Raw genomic sequence first — 25570 nt, 5'->3', positions numbered from 1 at the left:
TTAAACGTCTTTTGGTTGATTTGTAGCTCAGTCTCTGTAAACACAGGTCACCACACGTTTCCAGTGAACAGTATTTTGATATCTATGAAAATTTTAGCTTCAAACGTTTGTTTCCCGTTTTTATTATTACTGTTGCTACGAGATCTCCTAAAAAATTTGAGATTTTTTTATACTTGTATATTTTATAGGATTTTTGTTTTCTTTCCGATTTATAACATTAATCGTAGGTTTCATTGGCTTTGTAATTTCGCGCAATTAAACATTGGATAATGACATGTATTAATTGCTTCCTATGGAGATATAGACGAACATTTTAGTAATTTCAATTGATATCTAATATCCTTAATAATGGTAAAATAATTGTTTTCAAAAATGGAAAAGTATTTTTGAACTTCGCACCTCGTTGCTCTTTTTGATCGACCAGTTAAACAGTCAAATTGAGGACAGGTCTCCTATCTTTTCTAATGAAGTATACGTCAATTTGCTTTTTTTAGGTTTTTTCTGATGCGATTTTGATTTTGTTATGATTTTATTTATTATAGCCACTTATTTTTGGTCGTAAATAATGTTTGTTGTTTGATATTTATTATTGTCCTTTCTAGTTGTCCTATTAACAACAACGTTTATCAGCCCTCTAGGGTGGCGTTATTGTATTCCATTGGTTGTTTAATTAATGATATGTATGTTGATGAAGGTTTTCTAACTCTTCATCATTTGGTAGCCAATTAACTCAAGAATGTGGATGAGCGGGGTCGGAACCTAATGTGCGTACGCACATTACCGAGCCGCCTTGTTTAGTTATCGAATCGTAATCATAACAATGGTAACGTAAATGACGGTATCTGAGGATGCAGGATAAAAATATTCTAGATAGAGAATAACACACCAATTTTCCTTACACAATTTCAGCATTTTCAGCTTTTACCTTCAACATTTTCATTACATTCCTTAAAAAATCCGGCTTATTCCACACTTTTCTCAAATTTTATCAGCAATTTCAGCACGTATCTTAGAAATTTTCAACGCTTTCCTTGCACAATTTCAGCACTTTGAGCACTTATCTTATTCCACTTCCAACAACAATTTTTAGACGCTTTCCTGCAAAAGTTTAGCTCTTTCATCACTTTTGTTACACATTTTCAACTATTTCTTAACACAATATCAGCTTTTTCAGCACTTTTCTTGCACATTTTCAACGCTTTTTATACACAATATCAGCTTTTTCAGCATTTGTCTTACACATTTTCAATGCTTTCAATCCAAAGTTCAGCACTCATTTTAAATATTTTCAACGCTTTCCTAACACAATTTCAGTTTTATCTGTACGTATAGTACACAATTGCAACGCATTACTTACATCCTTACAGAATTGCACCACTTATCTTACGCATTTTCGGCTTTATGCACTTTTTTCAGTGCGCTCACCATTTGTCTTAAGCATTTTCAACTCATTCCGTACATAATTTCAGCACTTGTCTAAAATTTTCATAATAATCATAAAAAGATAATTAAATTAAAAATAGTAATGTGCTTAAAGCGTCGAGCTGAAATTTTTCTCGGAAGTGTTGAAAATGTTAACGAATTGTCCTAAAGTTTTGCTGATTTTGTATACGGAATGTTTTGGTAAAAAATAATAATTCAGTGCCTAAAAACCAAACTTTGAATTACATTCACCAAATTTCTCACATAATTTCAACACAATCGGGCAATCAGTGCGTTTCTTACACCACGTTCCACCTAAACCAACTCACGACTCAACCAGGACACTCAGCGTCTATCGTAGTATAATATTAATTGGCACTACTGCACAAAGTTGGTTGCTCCTGAGTCCCTTGAGAGTCCACTCAACTCCTAACTGCAAGAATACTTATTCACACTACAAGCACAACAGTTCGAAATTACTTCTCAAAAGGAGTAATAATTTCCAACACGCAGAAAATGTTCAACTTTCGTGTGTTAATTTACCTATCGTGCGTTCGTTTATGTTTCCAGAGCACGTAATTTTGTACGGACAATCCTCCCTTTTGCGTTCATATCGGTGTGGACATAAGCATTTTTGGTCAGAGTCCTCAGCCTAGGTGTTAAGATCAGAGAGAATTAATAGTTTTTTCAAAACGGATCAATCCGTGGACTACCAGTGGTTGGGAAAATTGATTCCAATTTTTTGTTGCTATTAGTTGTATTTTGTTTCAATGGAGAGTATCTCTTGAGTTCTTTTAAATGGTTTTTTCTAAGTACAAGAAGATGATGTTAGTTTGCTTAGTTAGTTAAATATAAACTCCGGTTCGTTACATAAACTGCGATTTTTGAGTTTTTAATATGTGAACCCTTTTTTGAAATCTAAGTTAAATAATTACTATTTTGACTGTTAGCTTGATAACTTCTAAACTAAAGTCGATGATTTATAATTAGTTGTCCATTTTATAGAATAAAGCAGTTCTTGTTTGATCTGGACTTCTGCCTCTGCCATTCCCAGTTGAAACTTCCCAGATTCGTGTTGAGATTGCACTCGATCAGGTCTTTGAGGAAGAGAGAGAAAGAGGTCTTGTAGTCACCGTGGTTTCCCCTGCTTACTAGGGTTGGGTGACTAAGTGGCACGATGTTGGACAGTGCCTGGACCGTGGCGTCCCAAGCAGAGACTGTGTCTTTGTTCAAACAACTCCCAATTAGCAGAGTGTCAATTCCTGAATTCTCTCCAAGTGTCTCTAGAAAGAACATTTTTTCAACTTCGCCTTCGAATTCCTCGAATTTTACATTACGACGCAGAGGTATACCCCAAAATTTCCGCCTTAGTAAAATTGGCTCGAAAATTAGTTACATACAATGAACGCAATTAGGTGACATCCTTTGTATCTTACTTTTCGCAAAAGGGGTTCCACCAATTTTGCGAAATAAAAGAACATTCGGTGCGAAAATTGGGTAACAAATATTGTAGCACGTTTACGCTCAATTTAGGTATCTATTATTTGCGCGCATTTTGAGCATGCAATAAGCACTTTAATAAGGATTTACTTGAAGCCTTCAAAGCTTTAAAGTGCTTTAAATACATGCACCCACAAAAACTGATTTTTTCCGAAAAATCCCTCGCACATCAAAGGCTTTGTATATCAATGTGGGATTGGCCAATTTTAATAAGTAGTAATAAATAGTACTAATAAGTAGAAATAAGTAGTAAAAAAGTACCATAAGTAGTAATAAAGTGGTAATAAAGTACTACTAGTAGTAATAAGTTAGGCTTAATTAAATAAGTAGTAATTAAGTCAGGCTTAATTGCGGATTATATGCGACATCGAGCTACATTGCGTGCGAAAAAATGGATACATAAATGGAACGGATGCGTGATACAACTCGCGCGAAAAATAGGTTATTAAGTTTGTAGTTGTATTTCGCGGCTAAAATTAGGACACTTTTGCGAACACGGGATACGATATTCCCTTCCATTTTGCCGGTTCCTGCTAAAGTAGCTATTTTCCGCAATATTGTTCCACTTTCAATGTATTAACATAGTAAACACGAACACGAGACACACGCAGCGGGCATATCTGCCCGTGACGATTTGGGTTTACTTCTGCATCGTAATGTACCGAATTTGACGTAAAAATATTTTTGTCTAAAAGGTAGGCAAGTGAGCTTTGGTGTATGTTCACAATAGGCATTGAGCGTGATTGGTAAATGAGTTAATTGAATATAGCAAAACATGAATTTGGGAAACTTCTGCCGAATCGGAAAAAAGCATTTTAATGAATCCAACTACTTTAAACGCTATTGCAAAAATTCGTGATGTGAGTTTTCGATCATTTTAATTATTGAGTTATCTTAACCATGAATGAATTTCGCGCCGTACCTAATCAGCTCTAGGTTCCCAGAGCAAAGTGATCTCTGCCCGATTTGAGTTTCTTTGAATTTGTTCTAGGGTCATGTATGATGTCATACTATACATACTTGGTTTCTTGGTACGATCGTACTAAGAAACCCAAGAAATCATATGATTACCAAGAATAATATATGACCATGTATAAATCAAGGAAAGCTGTATAAGGGCTGACCCGGGTGATCGAAACCACTTCCAGTGCCGCGCGGCTAAAGTTAAAGGGTTGAATTTGCAGGCTGGGATTTCAATTTGGGTAGCACTCATCTTGACTTCGCCGAAGTGATACGATTAGTATAGCGGAGTTAAAGTCATTACTTTTGTTCAATAATTAAGTGTAATGAAGCGAACCTTTCAGGACTCGTGGCAGGAAATATTGGGCAGCAAATTCGTCAGCATCAAACAAGATGATAAATCCGTGCGGTAGAGAGCACGTTTGCAGTTTGCACTTGCGACTCATTAACACATCGATCTAAATATTTTATCATTAGACATAATGACGAAATTCAGGCACGTGGAAAGGAGCTTGTGTTATTTTTATAGAACATTTGTCCTTCAGCTTATACTCCGGTGTCGCGGTTGCTAATTCAATTCAAAATGTGATCTTTGTATTTCATATTTTATAGTAAATGATATTCTGGTTTTCGCAGTCCTGACTTGCTAAGTGCTCCAAAGGATTGTTTGAGCACAATCTGAAAGAGTTTTTTTTAAAGATAATTAAAGGAACAAAACATTGTAACGAACCTTGGCCTTTCAATTGCAATTTACTTTACTCTAATCCTACAAAAATTACGTGAGTATTTCCTTGACAATTGTCAGCTCAAAGCTCAAATTGTATTTTAGAGAATCAAATGTCAACTGATTCGGAATTTATGGTAATGTCTGTAAATGGAATTGAGCTATTTGTAAATAGTGTCTCTGGCAGCACGAAAGAAATGATTTATGGTCATTGTGATGTACCTTAGCGATCTCCAACGGTTATCTTGTAATTTCTTGCGAGATTCTTGCAAATAACGTTTATCTTGAAAGATATGGCAAGACAACCGTCTTAAAATTTTTGATGTTACGATGCAGTTTTGAACTTGAAGCCATTCAGAAGAGTTGACTTTGTGTTTGGAAGCGACAACATAGCGTTTTTTACTGATTAAATGTGTACTTAAATGGCCTGAAAATCTTAAATGGCCTTCCAATCGTTTTAAAAAACGTTTTACAGCAGAACGCCAGTCCTACGGCGATAATGGCATGGTTTTGCCTTATATCAATTTCTTCTTAGGCGTAAACAGAAAATTTTATGTCTACTTTACCTTCGATAACGTATTTGAAACACTGGTTCATCGAAAAAAAAAAATGTTTTTTTAAATAAATATTGCCTACACCAGTGTAACTAGGTAAGTAGGTACCAACAAGCGTGATTCTAAAGCCTCCAGAGACTTCCTGCTTGGTGTTTTAATGGTTTATACAACTTTCCTCGCTTGACATAAGCGTTTTCACTGACTCAAGTTGCACTGAATTATAAATAAAGTTTTATGTATATGTGTTCACCATGGCTTTCTTCTGAAGCGCCGGAATGCCCAAGCTATATCGTGCCCCCTTTTCTCAATTTGATGATGTTCCTAATCATATGCATTAGCCTTAGCAATTTTAGCATCTTTTTTTCGAAGCCTGAGAGTATCTCATCCTTTAAAGAAGCTAAAAAGGCCCATGGAGCAGCTAAGGTATGATTCTGGCGCCTGTTGCAAAGCGTTTATTTTGCAAGAATTATGCAAGATGGACGGCTATCTTTCATGATCTTTTAAAAACATCTTTCGAGATGATGCGTAATTTTTCAAGATTCTTGCGAAAATTCTTGCGAAGATTTTAAAAGACAACAGTCCGATTACGACTTGGGGAAACCAAAAATTAGGAAAGACTTGACAATCTAGATTATGAGGGGAGTGTTTTAGATGTGCAACAAATAATTCATTTTGCCATTTGAGTGTTTTTTTTAGTCTTTCCGATTTTTTTTATCAACTTAGTAGCTGAAGATGACAAGTGATAATCCCAGTCAAGAAAAATATCAAACTACTTGGGGATCATTTTTGCGTGTGTAGCGGATAGCAATTGAGTTCACTAAAACAACTTTTTTCGTTGCAACTCGTAAAGAAAACCATCATCAATTGTCTCATTAGTTGTTGAATTTTTGTCCTTTCGCAATGACGGGAAAGAGGCGTTAAGGAATGTGGCTTTGAATTTACAACTGAGTTACCTTTCTGCAGAAAAATTCTCACTCTACGGAACCGATATAAAACCGAAGACGGAGGCTCCGTAATGTGCCTTGGCACATGATATTCCGACCCCGCTTAACCACGTTTTTGACTTAATTTTCCACAATAAAGAGGAAGAGATAGAAAACTTTCATTCAATAAATGACTTTTTGTTCAAAAATATTTGGTTCATCCGTTTGAAAAATCGCTTGAGCTTTAACTACTATACAATGAAACTTTAATTGTTAGCGGGTCGATAACAGCTGCCGTTAGGGAGCGTAAGAGACTAGACAAACAACAAAATTAATTACAAACAACAAACAGTACTTAACACCTGAACTCAATATCTATCCACTTTTTTTCAGAAAAATTAGTCAAAAAGTCAAAACATCATCAGATAAAAAGTTGAGGAAATCAAATGACTTGCGTTTTACCGCAAAAATATGACACTTGTCCTTAATAGGATAATAAAAAAGTAGTTAGAAGTGAAAGCAAAGTTAGAAAATACAATCACAGTTTTTGAAAGCAATTAAATTCAAAGTAAAAAAGCAATTAGCTAACAATTTAAATTTAAATCCTTCAACGGCTTCGCGTTTACTTTGCGACAAAACCATTGAAATATGTCTTTATCCAGAATCTCATAGGACTACAAAATGAACAAATACAGAGGAAAATCAAAAAGTTCAAGTAAATGTTGAGAGGAAAGTGTTTGAAGCATATCAGATCAAAGTCTATTCACTAAAATATATCTAAAAAAACGAATTTCGCCTTATTTCAGAGACCCTAATATGATATGAGACCTGCATATTTCCGCTAGTGGTATGAAGGGACAAAACAGCAAAAAAGAACTAAAATTGTAAAGTGTTAAATATAAACAAAATAGTAAAACTCTTATTATCAACCGAAAAAACTTTTATTTAAGAATTAAGACTTCAGTTTAGTTCACCTGGAAAAAGAATTTAACTCTATCTTTAAGGAGACTACAACATAAGGTTGCGGAAATCAGATTGAAAATGCCAAGTCTCAAAAAAGCATTTGTAAAACCAAAATTTCATTAGACATTAGAACGATAAGATTTCAATTAGAAATTTGTAAATATTTTAAGTCTTAGCTGCTTAGAAAATCAATTCTACATGTCATTAGTGAGACTGAATCAAAAGATTACTCTTTAAGACTGAAAACAAAAAGATTTCAAAAAATTCAAAATTTCGCGAACAATCTTGTGCAAACCGTGTTGAAGCTTAAATACCATCTGCTTTTCGATGAAACCGTTACGTATGTTCATTAGCCTCCACTTTTGACGCAAGTTTAATTTTTCAATAGATGCACTTTTTTCAAAAAATATACTTGTCTGTAACTAACAGAAAAAACTCAGAACGAGAAAACTATTTCAAATATATTTATATATATATATATATATATATATATATATATATATCTTTATACATATATATTGCCACAACTCAATCGAAATATTTTTTGAACTCCAAAATTCAACAACTGGACCAAAGCTTGCCTTGTTTTGCTGCCTCTCCTTTGGAACGAAACAAAAAACAAGTGTCAACGAATTATTTTATTGTTCTATGGATATAATATGAAATTGGATATTTCCAAAATAAATAATGAATTTTGGATACTTACCGATTTATATTACCAGAAAAGCTTTCTGTATCAAATGAAGGCATTAGATAGTTTCTTTAAAAGTTCCCCAAATACCAAAATAGACATTTGATTAATTAGACTGAGTAAAAAAACTTCAAAAAGAAAGTCAAGGGCTTGCAAATCTCAAGAATTCATTAAAAATTTACAAAAAAAATTTGTTGGAGCCATGAAAACCTCGGATTTACTCACAAAACACAATATTTTTTGTTGGACTTTTTTGGAACGTAAAGGGACCTCATTTTATTGACTATTTAAAAGATAAAAAGGTTTTCTTGTTATTAGTCTGAGCAAAAATGCAAAAAATACTTCAACAAGGCAGACCAAAAAAATCAGAAACTCTTTTCATCGCATAACTCAACTGGCCCTGCTATGGCCGCGCGACTTATAAAATTTTTCTCAAGCGAAAATTACATTTTATCAAAAATATAGCATCATTCATAACATCGCTTTAAATTGGCAATATTGTTATTTCCAGAAATTTTTCTTAGAAATTGGAGGTGAAGTTTGTCTAGATCTGACTGAAGGAAGGTTGTGTCAGCAATTTTACTTCTGGAACACCAAACAATTTGAAAAAATTGGTCCAAATAGGCAATTTTATTGAAATTTTTTTGAAAAAATAGGGAAAAATGCTGAATTTTCTGAACTTTAACTGAAAATTTTGCCAAAACAGTTTTTTCAAACAATTCACTAACTCTCTTCTACCTTTAAATTTAAAACCAACTGGTCTGGTGTTAACAATTTCATCATATTTTCAGCAAAAATTGATCAAAATTTAAGCAAAAATTTCGAAAAATTTGAATAAAACAACGGAAGCTAGGCCAACGTTCACAAATCTGTAAAGTTCCGTTTTTCCATGGAAAATGAAATTCAAAAATATCTGTGTAATTTGAAATTCAGCGCTTGGCAAGCTTTCTAATGATAAAACTCTTAATCCTGTAAGATTAATATATTGATCTGCGAAAATTGACTGAACAAAAAAACCTGTTGAGTTCATAGTTTTTCACCCCACTAAAGTGGATCGGAACAATTGGTTCATGTTAAATCAGACAACAGAAACACTGTTAAAACTTGATGTTGTGCATGATTTAGAAGAGATATCACTTGTTCACAATTTTTGTTGACTGTGACTCCTTGCTTTATCTCAAAACTGCATTCCACTCGTGTATAGCATGAAAACAAATAATTTATTTAAGAAACCGTAATATATTTAAGAAAAATGCTTTGGCCGTTAAAGTAAAAAAATACTTAAAGAAATGTGTTTTGTTTCATTTTAGTTGTTTTTCGCCACCTATTGAAGACGGTAACATTCCTTTAAAATGTTTCATTCACACTACAATGAGCATTTTATATTAATTTAAAAGCGGTTGTAAAAAAGTTTAACCGTTTAACAACAATCAGTCAACCACCTCTTGATTTTTTCTGTGTTTCAGACAGACTAGAAGAACAAAGAAAAAATCAGGAGGTGGCTGATTGATTACCTCAGCGGAACCATTGCGGACCATGGGTATTGAATGAAGCAGTGAATATCGGCATTCTATTATTATTACTCGGGTAATTTCACTTGGATAACAATACAAAGAGGAGCCTTTTAAATCTGAATTTATTTTTACTTTCCGTAATGGCCTGTTTTGAGCAAACTTTTCCATATAGAACAACTCAATGAAATCAATGTAAGTTATTTAAGGGGAATTCGAATGATCTACAATAAGAGCGATTGAAAGCCCAATTCGATAGAATTCGGTTTCAAAAAAGTTCAAAACTGAAGACGTTTCGTATTGACGCCCGATCCAAAAGCTAAGATTCAGTATTCCGTATTATTGCCTCGTTTTAAAAATCAGATTTTAACTTTAATGGCTCAATAGTAATCGCACTTATTCAAATTTAAGCCTTCCTCTATCCAAAATAAACTCTTAAATATTAATTCTGCGCCTAATTAGATTAAATAGTACAATTTTGAACCAGCTAATCACGAAAAATCTGGTTTGATACACGTCATTACCACCCCCCCCCCACATATTTTAAATTAATTCTATATGGTCTCACCTGATTTTGGTTGAGGTCATTTCTGTAATTGTAGCCATTTGAAAAAGAGCGCCTTGATGGAGAGAATCGCTTCTTGAACTCAGTAACAGACATTCGTTGCAGGTTCACTTTGTAGCGAATCCCTAAAAGAAATGTAAAGAAATAAGTGTCATTTAATCTATTCCTGATGAGTTCGTGAAAAGTAATGAAGACCATTGAACCCTTGCAGAATACTCATAGTCAAAATATTCCTGGAATCGCCTTCAATTTTTTTTTGCTCCAACATTCAAAAAGCTTGTTTTCTTCAGTCAAAATTTCACTTTTGCTACTATATTGTGGAGAGAAAAAATAAAATCATTTTAGCAGGGCCCAGTGTCCATGTATATTGCAAGTTGTTGATTTTCGGTCGTCCGGAAGAGAAGGAAAAATTCCGAGAGAAAATGGCGTATACAAATAATAACGGCAGTAGGAAATTTCCGATCTTTTCAACAATTGCCCCCTTTTGTAAAAGGGGGCCCTATTCTTGAATAGAGTTTAAGCGAGCAATTTTTAGACCAACCATAGACGACTAATAACTTTCTACGAATAAGCATACTATCTTAAACTGAATAGAATAAAATACGCCATGCTATGTTTATTAGCCGAATTGGAATACGAAACGAAAAGAATTTCCGACTGGCGGGTCGGGGGGGGGGGGCTTCGCGCGCGTTGCGGCTTTGCCGCTATAACTGGCCAGCGATTTCCGGATTACATCCCACAGCGCACGAGAGGCATTATCGCGCTTAAAATAAAGTTCGGCTATCTAAACTATAGGCCAAGTATGTGGCAATGCGTAGCAACGGGGGGGGGGGGGGGGGTCTCTACTAAGTACCACTGGAGGGGGGGGCAATTGTTGAATAGCTGAAAAGATCCGAAATTTCTAATAAAAAATAAAAATTATCTTATGGATTTCTATTAGCATATTTGTTTATTCAAGTTTTTGGAAACAATTTCAGAATTGCTTTTGAAATTTCAAAAAAAAACATTGTCTAGCAACGTTGAAGTTTAAGAAAGCTTCCTGTTATTTGTGCCATATCAAAACCGTTTCCGGCTTCATGATTTCTTATATGAATTCGCTACTTCTTTTTTCTTCTTGTTTGAAATCAAATGTTCTGTTTCCAAGTCTCTGATTCCTTAAAGGTTAGTAGTTCTTCCAAACTATAAAACCATTGCTGCAATTTTTCTCATAGCTCAATTGCAAAATTCTCAATGTCGAACATCATTCCTATCCCAGGTTGAGGTCCAGACCCAAATTGGTTTATGATCAGACCCGGTCGATCGCACACCCGTGTGTTCCCAGACCAAAATTAAAGGGTCTGGACGGAAGTTCGAGCGCACTACAGTCTGGACGATGGTCTGGAGATGGTCTGATCAGGTGTCATTTTGGTCTAAAAGTCTGGACCATGGTCTGGAGATGGTCTGATCAGGTGTCATTTTGGTCTGAAAAGTCTGGACCATGGTCTGGAGATGGTCTGATCAGAGGTCAATTTGGTCTGGAAAGTCTGATCATAGGTGGATTCGAGCGTAATTGGGTCTGATCAGAGGTGACTTCGAGCGCAATTGGGTCGGATCATAACCTCTTCGAGCGCACTTGGGTCTGATCAGAAAAATTTTCAAACGCATTTGGTTCTGATCAGGGACCATTTCGAGCGCTTCAATTTTTTTCATTTTTTATTGTTTTTGTTACTGAGAGATGTTGGCTCTGCCAAGAGGCAACAATGAAGCAGTTTTCTGATCAGAGACTCATCTAAAGTCCGATAACTCTGATCAGAAAAAAAGTCCAGCTGATAACAAAGGCCGGTCCGCTTTTGAGGAAGTTTCGAGCAACTGGCGAAAACGATGTTTCTTATGGAAAGCTGTATAACCTCATCCAATTATTCAGAAATATACACTAAACGGTACATTAAATATAATTTGTTCTGAACAACTGGGTTTCATTCTCTTTAGCAATACTTTAATAATTAATTTTTCCTTAGGGAAATTAAATACTGCAAACATCAGTTTTTTTTTTTGATGAAATGAATTTATTATAGCAAAATTGAGAGATTTGTTCATAAGTAAAATCTTTATCTGATCAGACTATTTCGAGCGCATTTGATTCTGATCAGAACTGGTTTCGAGCACGCTTCAGTCTGATCATAAATGGCTGCAAGCGCAACTGGGTCTGACGATAAATGCTTCGAGCGCATCTGGGTCTGATCATAACCTTTTCGGGCACACTTGAGTCTTATCATAGTCTTGTTAAGGTCAGGTCAATGGTCTGAGAGTGAGTCTGGACCATGTTCTGAATATGGTCTGATCAGAAAACTTTCGGTCTGAGAAGTCTGACCAGAGACCTTTTGTGTCTGGAAAGTCGGATCAGTGGTAAATTGAATCTGGAAAGTCTTTTTTCTGTCTAGAAAGTCTGATCAGAGATAATTTCAGTCTGGAAAGTCCAATCAGACAAAAATTTGGGTCTTGACCTCAACCTGGGATGTCATTTTCTGAAGGAAAATTGGTATTAGTAACCTTTCTTCCTTGAATTCCGTTGAAAAAAGTAGAATTGGATGGTAGACTAATTTATTCATGTAATCTGAACTTTATTTGCATTCAATGCCGGCAAACTATTTTAAATATAATTTACTAATTTTTATTGAGATACAGCCAAACATCAATAGCTCTTAATTTTTTCTTGATTTGTAAATAGAAAGGTATTTGGGATTTGCAAAAAAAATGAGTTTTAAACTCAAAAGATGCATTTGAAAGCTAAAACTAAATTTAGTGAAGATTAGATCATGTTCTTGATATTTTTTGATTTTTTTTGCTTTCACTGGGCCAGAAGTACAATAGCAAAGAACTCCTACTTTTCCTACCTCAACTTTTCGTGGGTTTGCAAAACATATTTAAGTATTGAATATTTCGTGCTCTTAGAAAACGTAGATTATATAAGGACGCCCTGTTCCATAACTCGACAAACAAGGAGACTCAGAATTGTACATTCGCACATAATTTACAAACACTGATTATCCACATTTTCGGCTTAATTGTCTACTAAATGAAGAAGGCATAGGAAACGTGCAAAAACGTGCAAAAGTACTTTTTGAAAAAAAACTGCTGTATGAAAAAAATTGCGTCCGACTCAAACCACTCAGTGGAAATTGAAGAGGTGCTGCGTTAGTGGGCCGTGGACCTTTGCCATTTCAAAGAATACGACGCAAGACAAACAACAAAGCAAATAACAACACACATTAATAACATCCAAAACTCGATTGCTATTTGTATAAAAACTTATTAACAAAGACTAAAGAGCGTCAGATAAAACTTCAACTGAAAAATAACTAGTTCATTGTTGTTCATTGTTCATCACTAGAAAGGATAAGAACCAGTCTTTATTGAGATCCGGTAACAAAACAACAGAAACAAGAAAAGCGGCTACCAATTTGCTCCAAATTAATGAGAACCAATAGATAAGAAATGAAATCATTAAATACGTTGGTAAGACGACCACATATAACTCTTTTAGATAAGACATTGGGACCTGTCTTTATTAAGAATTTTTTCATACGACTACAAAAAAATACAGAAAATTTGAAGCCGTTATGAACATAATCTTTGCTCTAAGAGTAAGAATTCTTTTTTTGCCTGTTTTTTTGAACGCTAATAGAGTGATATATTACAACTCATTAATGAGACCAAAATGCAGAGAATAGAAGAACAAAGTTTACAAGGAGACTCAGTAATGTGCGTTCGCTTATAATGTTCCCACGCCGCTCATCCACATTTACGTCTTAACTGTCCACTAAATGAGGAAGGCATAGAAAACTTTCAAGAACTCAAGTATTTTTTCAAAAGTAACTAGTGTAAGAATGAAAAATTGCGTCCGACTCAAATCATTCAGTGGAATGTGAACAGATGCTGCGCTAGAGGGCCGTGAAGGTTCGCCATGAAAAAGAACACGAGACAAGACAGACAATAAAATCAAATAACAGCAAACATTATTAACATTCGAAACTCGATTTCTATTTGCAAAAATAATTAGTAACAAAGACTGAAGAGAGTCAGATAGAACCGAAACTAAAAAAACTAATTCATTGGTCATCAATAAAGAAGATTTGGAACCAGTCCTTAATGAGAGTCGTCAACAAAATACAAAACAACAAAAGCAAATAACTTAAAAATTACGCTCATAAAATTTGAAAGCAATTGGTTGCAAATAATGAAAACCATTTGATATGAACGGAGATTGTTAAAACTTTTGCAAAACAACCATTTATAACTCCAATACATAAGACATTGAGACCTGTCTTTATCAAGATTTTTTTCATACGACTAGAAGTAAAAACAACAAATGCAGAAAAACAAAAACTCAAAAAATTTTTGCGAGAAAACGGTGCCGAAGCCGTTATGACCATAATCTTTGCCCTAAGAATACGAAATGTTGGGTTGACCGTTTTTTGATTGCCGATAAAGTGATAAGTGGCCACTCATAAATGAGACTAACAAGCAGACAATAAGCGGGCATAGTTAACAAGGAGGCTCAATAAGCGAACCTTGTTACCTCACTGAAAAAATACATTCAAAAAAATCTTTTTAACTCCATACTTTACGGTGGACGAGCTTTTTAATGATACTGATCACAGTTCTCTACGATGAATAAATCTTTCGGTGAAAACCAACTTAATAAAGAAACACATTTGATTATTTAGCTCCTCCGTCAGTACTAAAGTGCGAATCGGAACAGAAACAACGTTTGTGCTTTTCGAAAACAATTAAATTATATGACTTGAAAATCATTAGCTGTTATTTCAAGTGAACAATTGGGTTTTGTAGTCCCTTTAAATAATGCCATTGTGATTTTTTCGATCAGAAAACTTCTTTTACAAAATGAAAGTCAAAGACAAAAAAGCAAAAACAATTTTTGAAAAACTAGAATCGAAGCAGTTAAAACAATTAAATCACAAAAAAATTTTATATGAAAAATTTTAATTTCCTTTTATTCCAGCAACGTGTTATGTGACTTGTAATTGTTGACATTAGGTAACAAATAGACAAAAAAGGACAGAAGATGCAAAGTTAAGAAAAAACTTTTGAAACATTTGTTTTCAAAGTCATTAATTAAAACAACAAGCAATAATTAAAAAATTAAACAAATTGATTTTTTCTCAAAAAGAAGCCTTTAAAATTGGCCATTAATTCGAAAATTCCATAGGTCAACAAAAAGAACGCAAAATACAGACGAAAATCAAAAAAGAGAAAATGAAAAATCCGTGTCATACACGTTATAAACATAATCAATAGGCTGAAGTTTTAAATATGTTCAACTGTGTTTTTAAACTAATAATGGGATGTGCGACCTATAATTAACAAGAATATGTGACTAACAAAAAGGGACATGAAAGAACAGAATATGCAAAGACATGAAATACTTAAGATTTTTTAGAACAATATTTTTCAAAGTCGAGAAAGCCAAGAGTTTTTAAATCAAATCTATAAAAAGATTCCCTCTGTTCTCCAACTACAGCCATTGAGACTTTTCATTCAGCAAAATCTGTTATACGTTTACAAAAAAGAAACTCAAACACAGAAAAAAATGAAAAAACAAACTATATTTTGGCAAAAAAAATGACGTCGAAGCCATTATAGAAATTAATTCACAAAATCATTTATGCAACTGCGCTTTTTTGATGCCAAAACTAAGATATTTGATTGGTAATTAAAAAGACAGGTTAACAAAAAGAAAAAAAACAAAAGGTGCCCAGCAAAAAAAATACTTTTTTTAAAAAAAATTATTTTCAAAGTCACCTTTGAAATTTACCAGTTGCAAATTAGAAAAATGAAATATCTTTGTACATTCCCCTGAAAGAGAAACCAAGACGTGTCACTGAGCATAATTTATCATTCGCTTAAAGGAAGAATTTAAGTACTGTTATAAACCAAATTCAAATACTTTTTTTCGGGAAGAACTCTTGTCGAAAAATTTTAAAACATACTGATTTCTACTTATCTGGATAATATTATCCAAAAATGCCTATTTCTGACGATAAAAATTTGTATGTGATTAATTATAAACGAGACTGAGTAATAAAAAGACAATAGGAACAAAAGACAAAAAAAGCCCTTACGTTTCTTGAAAAAATGATCTTTAAAGCAGTGGAAACCGTCAGCTAACAACTAAAATCAGTAAATAGGCTCATGTTTTCTTGCATATCAAGCCATTGATATCTCTTATTTTCCAGTTAATCGCAATTCGCATACGACTACAGGAAAAAGGCAATTCAAAGTAAAGTGGAAAAAAGTTCAATTAAATTCTTCAAGAACACTGTGTCAAAGCCTGTAAAACTATAATCCACTCGTTAAAAAATTATACGTTCAATTGCCTCTAACTTGTAAACAACAATAAATTGATTAGTGACCTATCAACAATTTGATAATGTGACAAAACGAGAAAAAAACCTGAAAATGGGCAAAAAACATTCGGCAAAAAACGAATCCGGAAAACAATTTGCGGAATGGTAAAGCCCCGTGAGATTAATTTTTACGAAACTAGAAGATGCTTTCTCTCTTCATTGAAAATAAGCAACTAGTTAAAGGAAACAAATTAGGCTACCAAAATAAGGGAAAAAAGTGGCAAAGTTTTTTAATCCATTGTTTATTTAGAAAACAAACGAATTTAAATGTCAGAACAACTATAAGCTTTCGACTAAAAAGAAAAAAATACCTGGTAGATTTTTTATGAAACCAATTGGGCTCATCAATAGTGCGCCTTGATGTGATATGTTCTGTTCTGTCATGAACATAAAAAAGGCAACGCTTTTTTAGAAAAAATTACAGCAACTGATTACAATCAGGATTATTTTTTTGATTTTAGAATCAGACCAAAAACAGCAGTGTGATACATATAGATAATTCGACCAAAAAATTGACTATCAGAGAAAAATGATACTTTTTGTATAATTATCGAGTTATATTAGCTAAAAGCCGGCAAATTTTCAAAACCAGAAACTTTTCAATAAAAACAGAGAAGCAATTTAGCACTCTCCTGAGGTGAAGCAAATTGTATCCGCATTCTTTGTGTGTTCACCTCGGCAGGTTTAGGAAAATTGATTGAAGAAGCTTATTTCTAGCAACTTTCGATGAAAAAAGGCCGATCCTTTAAAATATGTAGCAAAAATTTGAGCCAATTCAAACAAAAACACCTCTTTTTAACAATTTTAGAAAAACTGATAAAAATAAAGAAAAAAGATTTTATTCGATATTCTACGCCGCCGTTTGGATTTTCTAACGATACCACTCACAGCTCTCTACAATGAATATATCGGTCCGTTCCTTCTCGCACTAAAGTAGTTCGGAACAACAATTCCAATTGATTCATTTGTATCAAGGAGTTTTTAAATAATGTTATTATCATTTTTTATGAATTATTAAAAAGAAAATTTTGTAAAGTTATTTTTCAAATATGGTTATGGGTAATGGTAAAAAATTAAATTAAGTTTTTTGAAAGGATTGTTACGGCTCCAGTTAGATGCAATATTATACACCAAACTGAAGTCTTGTACAAAATGTTTTTGAAAACAGCTGGGAATAACTGATTCACTTTGGTTAATGTCAAAAAAATTGATGAAACTGGAGAGCATAAATGTTCCTGACAAAATAAAAAATTGTCTTGCAATGTTACATGGCAGTTTCAGTCTTTTGCGAGCGTTTTCGGTTCTGTTAGACAAATTTTTGAACAGTTAATTTTGACTAAAAACTGAACTGCTCGCTTCCTTCCTTGAACATTTGATTCCCTGAATTAGAAGACATTTCATTTATTTTCATTTGGAAAGAAAATTTTTTGAAATCAATAATCCCCCGGGGGCACTATATTTAAGTAATGAGGCATCGTAAAAAGTTATCTTGGACCGTGAGTTTTGACAGCAGGATTCCAAATTGATGAAAATTGTATTGAAGTCAATTTCAAAGACATTTTAATTGTTTCATTAAATTTGCTTCAAATTTTGATATAGAAAGTTGATTACAGAAAGAAGATCGTGAACCATTTGATTCTAGAACGGTTCACGAATTTCAACCCGTAATCCAAAAAGTCCTTGTTAGTTTAGTTTGATGTGAATTCTTATTGAAACCAAATCCTGAACTGGACTTAATTTGAGGGCGTCGCGGAACTAAATGATTGCATTTAGTGTTATGTATAATTTAAATGGACCGCTGAACATTATATATGAAAGACGTGCCTGTGTGACCAAACTAAGTACGCTAACATACACAGAAGGGGTGTAAAAATATCAACTGTAGATGTTCATATTCTAACCGTCGTTAAAAAAAGCAGTTTTTCTTTTTTTCATACCTTTCACGGATATCTGTAAGAAGTTTTTGACTGGATCAACACCCACTGCCTGGCAAAACTGCTGGCACAATCTAGGCTCACCAATCAACACTATATCTGGGCTAAAGGCCATAATTATTATATTATTCTAACACAATATGCTGCAAATACAACCGCAATGCCAATAAATTGTTTCAGTGTCGAAGTGAGCTGATTGTGAACAAACAGCATATCATTGCTCAAAGCATTTGGTACACTGTTTTAAGTTCACTCCAAACTAAATTGTTCTCATCATTGACATTTAAAAATTGATCTAATGTGCTAGATTAGAATCGAGTTTTAATGGAATTAGCAGGCATTTGTTAGATGAATGTGGTTAAAATCCAGATTTGGCATCAGAGTTTGTAGATCAGGAAAATCAGCCTTGAAAACCACCACCAAGTTTTTTTAGACCATGAAAAAAAAAAAATTTGAATGACAAGTTATTTAACCGAAAAGCAATAAACTCGGTTTTGTTAATGTTGATTTAGGAGGTATTGCAATATCTTAGAAATTTAATATATAAAACCGGCACTAAAAACCTCCATCTACAAAACCCCAAGTGTTGCCCCAATATGTTATAGTATCTTTCATATCCTAGAGAACACATTTCTTTTCGTAGCATTTTTGACTTAGCTCACAGTTCTAAAAGCCTTTATACCTATTTGATTCACCAGAAAATAGTTCTATGCCTGTATTAATTTATGCTTGTATCTTTATAGAGACATTGCAATGGCAGATTAAATTAATGCTCATCTTTAACCAAAAAAATAATACAGGTTGTATATTTTATATTCTAGTCTGCAATGCTTCGCAGAGTGAGTCTATTTAGTCATTTCTGAGAGGTTAAACTTGTGATATAATTGACTAATAAATTTTAGGAGCTTATACATTTCTGCAATAGGAGAGGTACGCCTGAGGAGGCTTCATTTATTGTTCCGACCCCTCTTGAGGGGGGAGGAACTATATACTCAAATGGGTTTCTTTTTGTCCAGACAATTTTGGCCGAACGATATATTCATCGTAGCGTAGAGAGTTGAATCTGGAATCATTAGAAAGCTTGTCCAGTGTAGAATATGGACTTAAAAACGTTTTCTTGATTTTTGTTTATTACAGGGAGTTATCGAGCTTTAAACTCTTGCGAAAATAGTGTGAATTCCGATGATTTTATTCACATTTTTCGGAATTTTTGAATAAAGTTTTTTTCTAATTTTGCTAACAATTGGTGCCTTTTTTTAAGAAAGTGCTGCTGATACTTTTTTAAAGATAAAGAAAATTGTCAGCTATTTTTATTTAATTTTTTGTCAAAAATTTGGCTAAATTTTTCAAACTCCAGACTTTTTCCATCAAAATCAGCTTGAAATAAGTTTCTTTAGTCCACTTTGATTAAAATTGCGGGAAGTACACACCCAAATACTACTCACGCAATCTTTGTAGACTCAAAAGGGGGCTATTTCTGTTTCAGCTTTTGTTACCAGCGCTCCGTAATAAAAACTTTGCCGTTTTTTGCTAACTTTACTCGTTGATTATCAAAAACACAGCATAAATTTTTGGTTTTTAACTAACAAAATTTCTCTATCAATAAGATTTGAAAGAGCGAAAATTAATAGCAGCGCCAGTTTTGGACCAATCTTGGACTGTAACAATTGAAAAATAATTAGGATTGTATTCAGTCGGCCTTTTTTAAAAACAAAAATCGATCTTTTTTTAAATGTTAATTGAATAACAGAACCTTTAAAGTCAAACCTCACTAGCGATAGGTCCAATTCAATTCCTAATTAGTTCTAAATTATTGTATACAGTTTATTACTTGAAAGCTTATGGTCGTTTTGACTTTAAAAAAATTTGAGTTTCAAACAAATAATGGCTTATTGAAATTTGCCTCAATTTTTCTCTTAAATTAGTCAACTTGTAGCTTAGTGTCAGCAATGTAAGAATGCTTCGTTTTTCTACTGAAATCAAATTTAATAATTAATGCGATTTTACACCTTATGTAAGGTTCTTCTGGCTTTGATACTACTATATTTCACATTTTTAGGCTTTTGCCCATTTTTCATGTTTTGTCACAGTCTCACGTTATTGACCGTTCATATATCACATTATTAGCATTCAAATTAAGGCACAATAGACAATATTAAAATCTTTAAGAACATAGATTCCAGTTTTAACGGCTTTGTCAATACTTTTTTGAAGAATTTAATTGAATTGTTTAATTTTGTCTTTAAGTGTCGTTTTCACTTTACCTTATTTGCTGTATTAAATTTCCGGTACAATGAACCGGTTTCTTTTGCCTTTAATGGAAAAATAGACGGGCCGATTTTCTGATATTAGTAGGTTGCTGATGGCTTTCATGACATTGAAAACAATTGTTTTCCTAAATATAAAAAACACCTTTCAACTTCGCAATTTTGTTCCTTTTATTGTCTGTTTGTTACCTAGTCTTCTTAATTACAGGCCCAATATGACAATATTGTTGACAGAGGATGATGACAAAGTGATTAGTGTCACAAATTCTAATGCTTTTAAAGAGTTCGTTTTGACTTTACCGGCTTTGACACCATTTTTTCACAAGAAAAAACTACTTTTTGATTTTTGTCATATTTTACGTTCGTTTTTTTAGACGCAAGATATTTTGTGGATAATTGAAGATCCCAAGCATATTTTTGGACGAGTTTATTTATTTAATTTTCTAGCTAATGTCTTTCATGTCTTTGGAAACAACCTTTTTTAAAACAACAACAATATTTTTTAATTTTGCCCCTTTTCCACTTTTGTCTACTTGCTACCTAGTCTAAGGAGAAATCACATTCCATATTATTGCTTCTGAAAAAGGTGCAATAGGACGTTTTTCGAGGGGGCAAAAATGTCTTCACGTATTAGACAGCGCTTTCTGGCAAGTTTTAATTCAAGTTTTTTTTTTTGTTTTCTCTATTTGTTGTTCTTTTTGTTTGAAAACAATTGATTGATGACAGGTCTTAATGCCCTCCTAACTTAAGTATTAAAAAAATAGGACGTTTTTAGTTGATTTCTAATTTCTTTTATTTCTTTTAAAATAATTTTTCTTAAAAAATTAGCGAATCTTTTGGCTTTATTACTAGTTTTTGTTTTTTAAATGTCTAATTGTTACCGAGCCTCATTAGGGAGTTGGCCCATAACTTTTCTATTGAAATAAAATTTTGTTTTAGTTCTATTTGACGCTTTTATAATTTGTTATTAAGTTTTTTTTCAAATTGTACATAAAGTTTTGGATGCAATTAATGTTTGTCCTTGTTGTTTGATTTTGCTGTTTGTCTTGACTGGCTTTCTCAATAAGTGCAGATTTCATCTATCTAATGCGGCATTTTTTACTAACTGAGTTAATTTTTTCGAAGCGATGTTTTTTATCATACACAAACTTTGTTTAAAAATAATTGTATAAATGAATTAAGATCCACTTTCTACTGAATTACGATGTTATCCGAACTGTGGCTTTACAAGTTAATTTATGGATTTCTGGTTTCGATACTACTAGATTTTTTTGTTTTTTAGGCATTTACCCATGTTCCACAATCTTCTTCTGGTTTTGTCACATTATTACATTATTGACAGTTCACATATAACATTATTCGCGTTCAAAATAAGGCACACTTGAACATATCAAAATCTTTTGAAGTATTGATTATAGTTTTAACGGCTTTGAAACCATTTTTTCAAAGAATCAATATAAATTTTTTACAGTTTGTATTTAAATGTCGTTTTACTTAATCTTTTCTTTCTTATGAGGTTTCTGGATAATGACAGGTTTTATTGGCTTTTCATAAAGTATAGATGAGCCAAATTTCTGGTTTTTGTAGATAGCTGGTGGCTTTCATGACTTTGAAAACAATTGTTTTCAAAAATATAAAATAATCACTGTTTAACTTGGCAACTTTTATTCGTTTTATTATTTACTTGTTACCTAATCTCGTTAATTCAGGTCATATATGACATTATTACAGGTCATATATGATATTATTGTTGGCAAGGTAAGGTCACATGGGACATTTGACGTTCTTTTGTACACGTAAGATACATTCTGAGTAGCTAAAGGTCTAAAGCGCTTCCTTTGGACGACTAAACAAATTTGTTTAATTATTTCATTTTATAATTAATGGCTTTCATGTTTTTGGAAATAAATTTTTTTTCGAAAAAAAATTATTACTTAGTTTTGTATTTTTTCTCTTTTGTCTACTTGTTACCTGTTTTCATTAATGAGAAACCAGATAATAATCTCATCAATCTATTCATCATTTTTATACTCCACTGAGTTATTTGCTTTGGAGGCTACTTTTTTGTTCATACACCATTTTTTTTAAATAATACTTGAATTTTTGGCGTTTTCTGTCTGTTTCTCATTTGGTAGACAATTATGTCAAAATTGTGGATGAGCAGGGTTGGAACTTTATGTGCGATTGCACATTACCGATCCTTCTTGTTCATTCAGGTCTCTTGTTGAATTTTCAAAAGCATTCTTTTATAATTAAGTTTCTCAACGCCGGCAATTGATTTTTGAGGATTGCGGGTTGAATCCGACTAGAATTTTTTTGTAATTGCACATTACAATCTCACTATCACATACAGCATTCCAATTCTATTCATAAAAATTTAATTGTTAATAAAGGATGTATTGTATTATTTTTTTGAAATTTAGAATATACAATATAAACCTGGGGATATCCACTATAAAAACCTCTGAAAAACTCCCCAAGTTTCGCCATAACATGCTACAGTATATTTCATATCCTAGAGAACGCAATTGTTTTTTCTGGCTTTCTGACTTAGCACACAGCTCTAAAACAAATTATACATGTTTGTTTCCTAAGAAAATATTTGTTTAGAAGATATTTGTTAAGAAAATATTTTTAATCATCTTACATGTTTTGAGACCCTTTGCAATAACAAAGAACTGTGAACTAGATACTTAAATGACTGCGTATCTACCAGCATCTCCGTTACCAGTTAGATGGATCAAATGATTTTTTTTCTGAAAATTAGAAAAAAACAATTTTCATCAAATTTTTAAAAAATTGCAGTTTCGTTGCAATTTTCTCTGCAGAAACACTGGTAAGGTGCAAAATACCCACATTAAGGTAAATATAACGAAAAATTGCTTCTTTTGGAGAAAGTGAGAAAAACTGAGAAAAAATATTGGAAAAATGTTTAAAAGGAATCTATAAAACTATTTAAATATTTCAAACAGAATCAGCTAATCTGAATGGTTTTACATTAATCAACTCTAGCAAACTTTTGGCCAAAATTCAATTAAAGATCTGTAGTAGCTAAGACTTAATGCCAGATTTGTAAGGTGTCCAAGACTTAAATAAACTTGCTAAACTTGTTTAGGCTTGACAAGAATTAATAAACTTGAAGCAATTTGCGAATAGTTTGAAAAAGAAAAGACTCGATTAATGACTCGATTGAGACTTCTGAAATCACAGCTGAATGCTTTCGAACACTTTTGAAACCTCAGTCTATTTTTAGGGTTTTCAGTTTTATTTGAGAGGTACTAACATTTTGTTTTATTTTCTGCTTTTCTACTAAGTCAAGCCACTAGCTGATTTTCCAGTTTTATTGCTAATTGTTAGTGCAAGTGAACTTTTCACATTTCTCCTCCAATATGAAATGAATACTGTTGGTTAAGAAAATGCTTAGTTTTGAAGCGCAATATCTTAAAATCATTTGATTTTGGTAACTGTTCTGTTTCATCTTGAGGCTTTTAATGTGAGTGTTGGAGTGTTCTTGGTTCATGGTCAGATTCATTCGAACCTTGATTTATTGCAGCGTTGAAACACTCTACCCCCCCCCCCCCCAAGGTAGTTTCATGTGAATACGAAGAACGAGAGTGAATGAAGGTAATGAACAGAATTATGACTTTCAGGTTGAGACTAGTCGTCAAGTTACCGGCCAAACCTTGTCAGGGTCCGGAGTAAAGCTCCTTCAAATAAAATAAGGAATTATACTGAGCATTAAACGGCTCTGTTAACAGTTTAGTTCCATGTATATCAAGTCTTACTCAAATGCACTGGAATTCAAACTTTCTCATTCACGTGCGGGTGTTTACTTACCAACCCCTGCAATGGAAAATTGCTTCTTGTAGAGCTGGTTACTTTGAATGGGAATTAGAGTTCAATTTAGTGGCTTTCAGAATTCTGGGTCATTATTATTATTAATCAATTGATAAGTCGCTTCCAGACAAGAATAATTTAGCCTCAGAATAGCTTCAGATTAGCTTGATCCGCTTCAGAAAATATCTGAACCTGAAGAAAAAGCTTTTAGTAGACCATTTCACCAATGCCAATTTCACGTACATTATTTTTTTATTTCAGTCATTATTAATTAGAAAATCATTTGCTATATAATAGGGAAAATCCTTATTTTTAGGAATTTCGGGATCTATTCTGTCTCCCCCCAACGTTTTTTATGTCTCCCCATCCCCAATTACAGTGTATATGATATGGCACGTTTAATAGCACATACGTGAAGAGAGGCGTAAAAGTACTATGCAACAATAAGCTGGGGAGGGGGGATAGATCCGAATTTTCATGCTAATGATTTTTGGGATCTTTTCCGTTTGTGCCCCCCCCCCCAGTTTACAGAGCACGTGCCATTACATAGTAAATCATTATGTAAAAATATGGCATGTGCGTCTGGGGGGCGCAAAATAATATGCGCCCACTAAGCTGGGGGGGGGGGCACAAACGGAAAATATCCGATTTTTGTGTAGGATATGACCATTTGATATATTGTCAAAGAGAATTGAATTGCAAAAGTATACGCTTTGAGATTTAAGCATAACTGTTATCTGTCGATTGTACCCTTGTTGTATGTGGATCTTCTTCGCAGCTATGTTGACTTAGTCACGCTATGACACATGCTCTTGACACAAGATTTTATCAAAGTTTCATTTAGTATTATTCATCATAAATTTAAACTTTGCAGTCCTTAGCCATTATTCTCGAGCATTTTACTCTCGATCTCAATATTCCTAAGCCTTTCTTCTTAATTCATTTTGACATTACGGTGGTGTGTGCACGTTTCTTTTACTACTGACAGTAGTGCATTATTCTTTGTATGTTTACCTCTTTTCGTGATTGATTCGACCGAGCTAATTAATACATGGTGAGTGTGATGCAGTTTTACTTCAGTCGAGAGGCCGATATATGAGAAAAAGGCCAGTCTGATTGATTAGACCAATATCTGAAAATCTGAGCAGAGGCACCTTGGATTTTGAATTGATTTGCCCTGAACCGGGTGGAGGATTTTGCTGAAAATTATGTAACGCATTTTTCAACGCATTTTTTTGTAATTTCAATGCATCAAGCGGATAATTATGTAACAGTTTGTTTTACCCTGTAAACGAGTTTGTAATCGTCTTAA

At 33.3% G+C, this 25570-nt stretch overlaps 1 protein-coding gene across 1 annotated transcript; it reads right to left on the bottom strand.

Annotated features, from left to right (window-relative positions):
* Positions 1 to 2178: 2178 nt before the first annotated feature.
* On the bottom strand, positions 2179 to 18320 carry LOC142336454 (uncharacterized). Its single transcript, XM_075385303.1, has 4 exons — positions 18158 to 18320; positions 9817 to 9938; positions 4220 to 4340; positions 2179 to 2705 (listed from the first exon to the last, which is right to left on the bottom strand). The coding sequence occupies exons 1-4, from the start codon at positions 18267 to 18269 to the stop codon at positions 2422 to 2424; spliced, it is 639 nt and encodes a 212-aa protein (XP_075241418.1). The 5' UTR covers positions 18270 to 18320; the 3' UTR covers positions 2179 to 2421.
* Positions 18321 to 25570: the final 7250 nt, after the last annotated feature.

Source organism: Convolutriloba macropyga, chromosome 1, assembly GCF_964194025.1.
Source record: "Convolutriloba macropyga chromosome 1, txConMacr16.3, whole genome shotgun sequence".
NCBI classification, from domain to species: domain Eukaryota; kingdom Metazoa; phylum Xenacoelomorpha; order Acoela; family Convolutidae; genus Convolutriloba; species Convolutriloba macropyga.
Note: the sequence above shows the minus strand (reverse complement) of the source record. Positions and strands in the feature narration are given on the sequence as shown.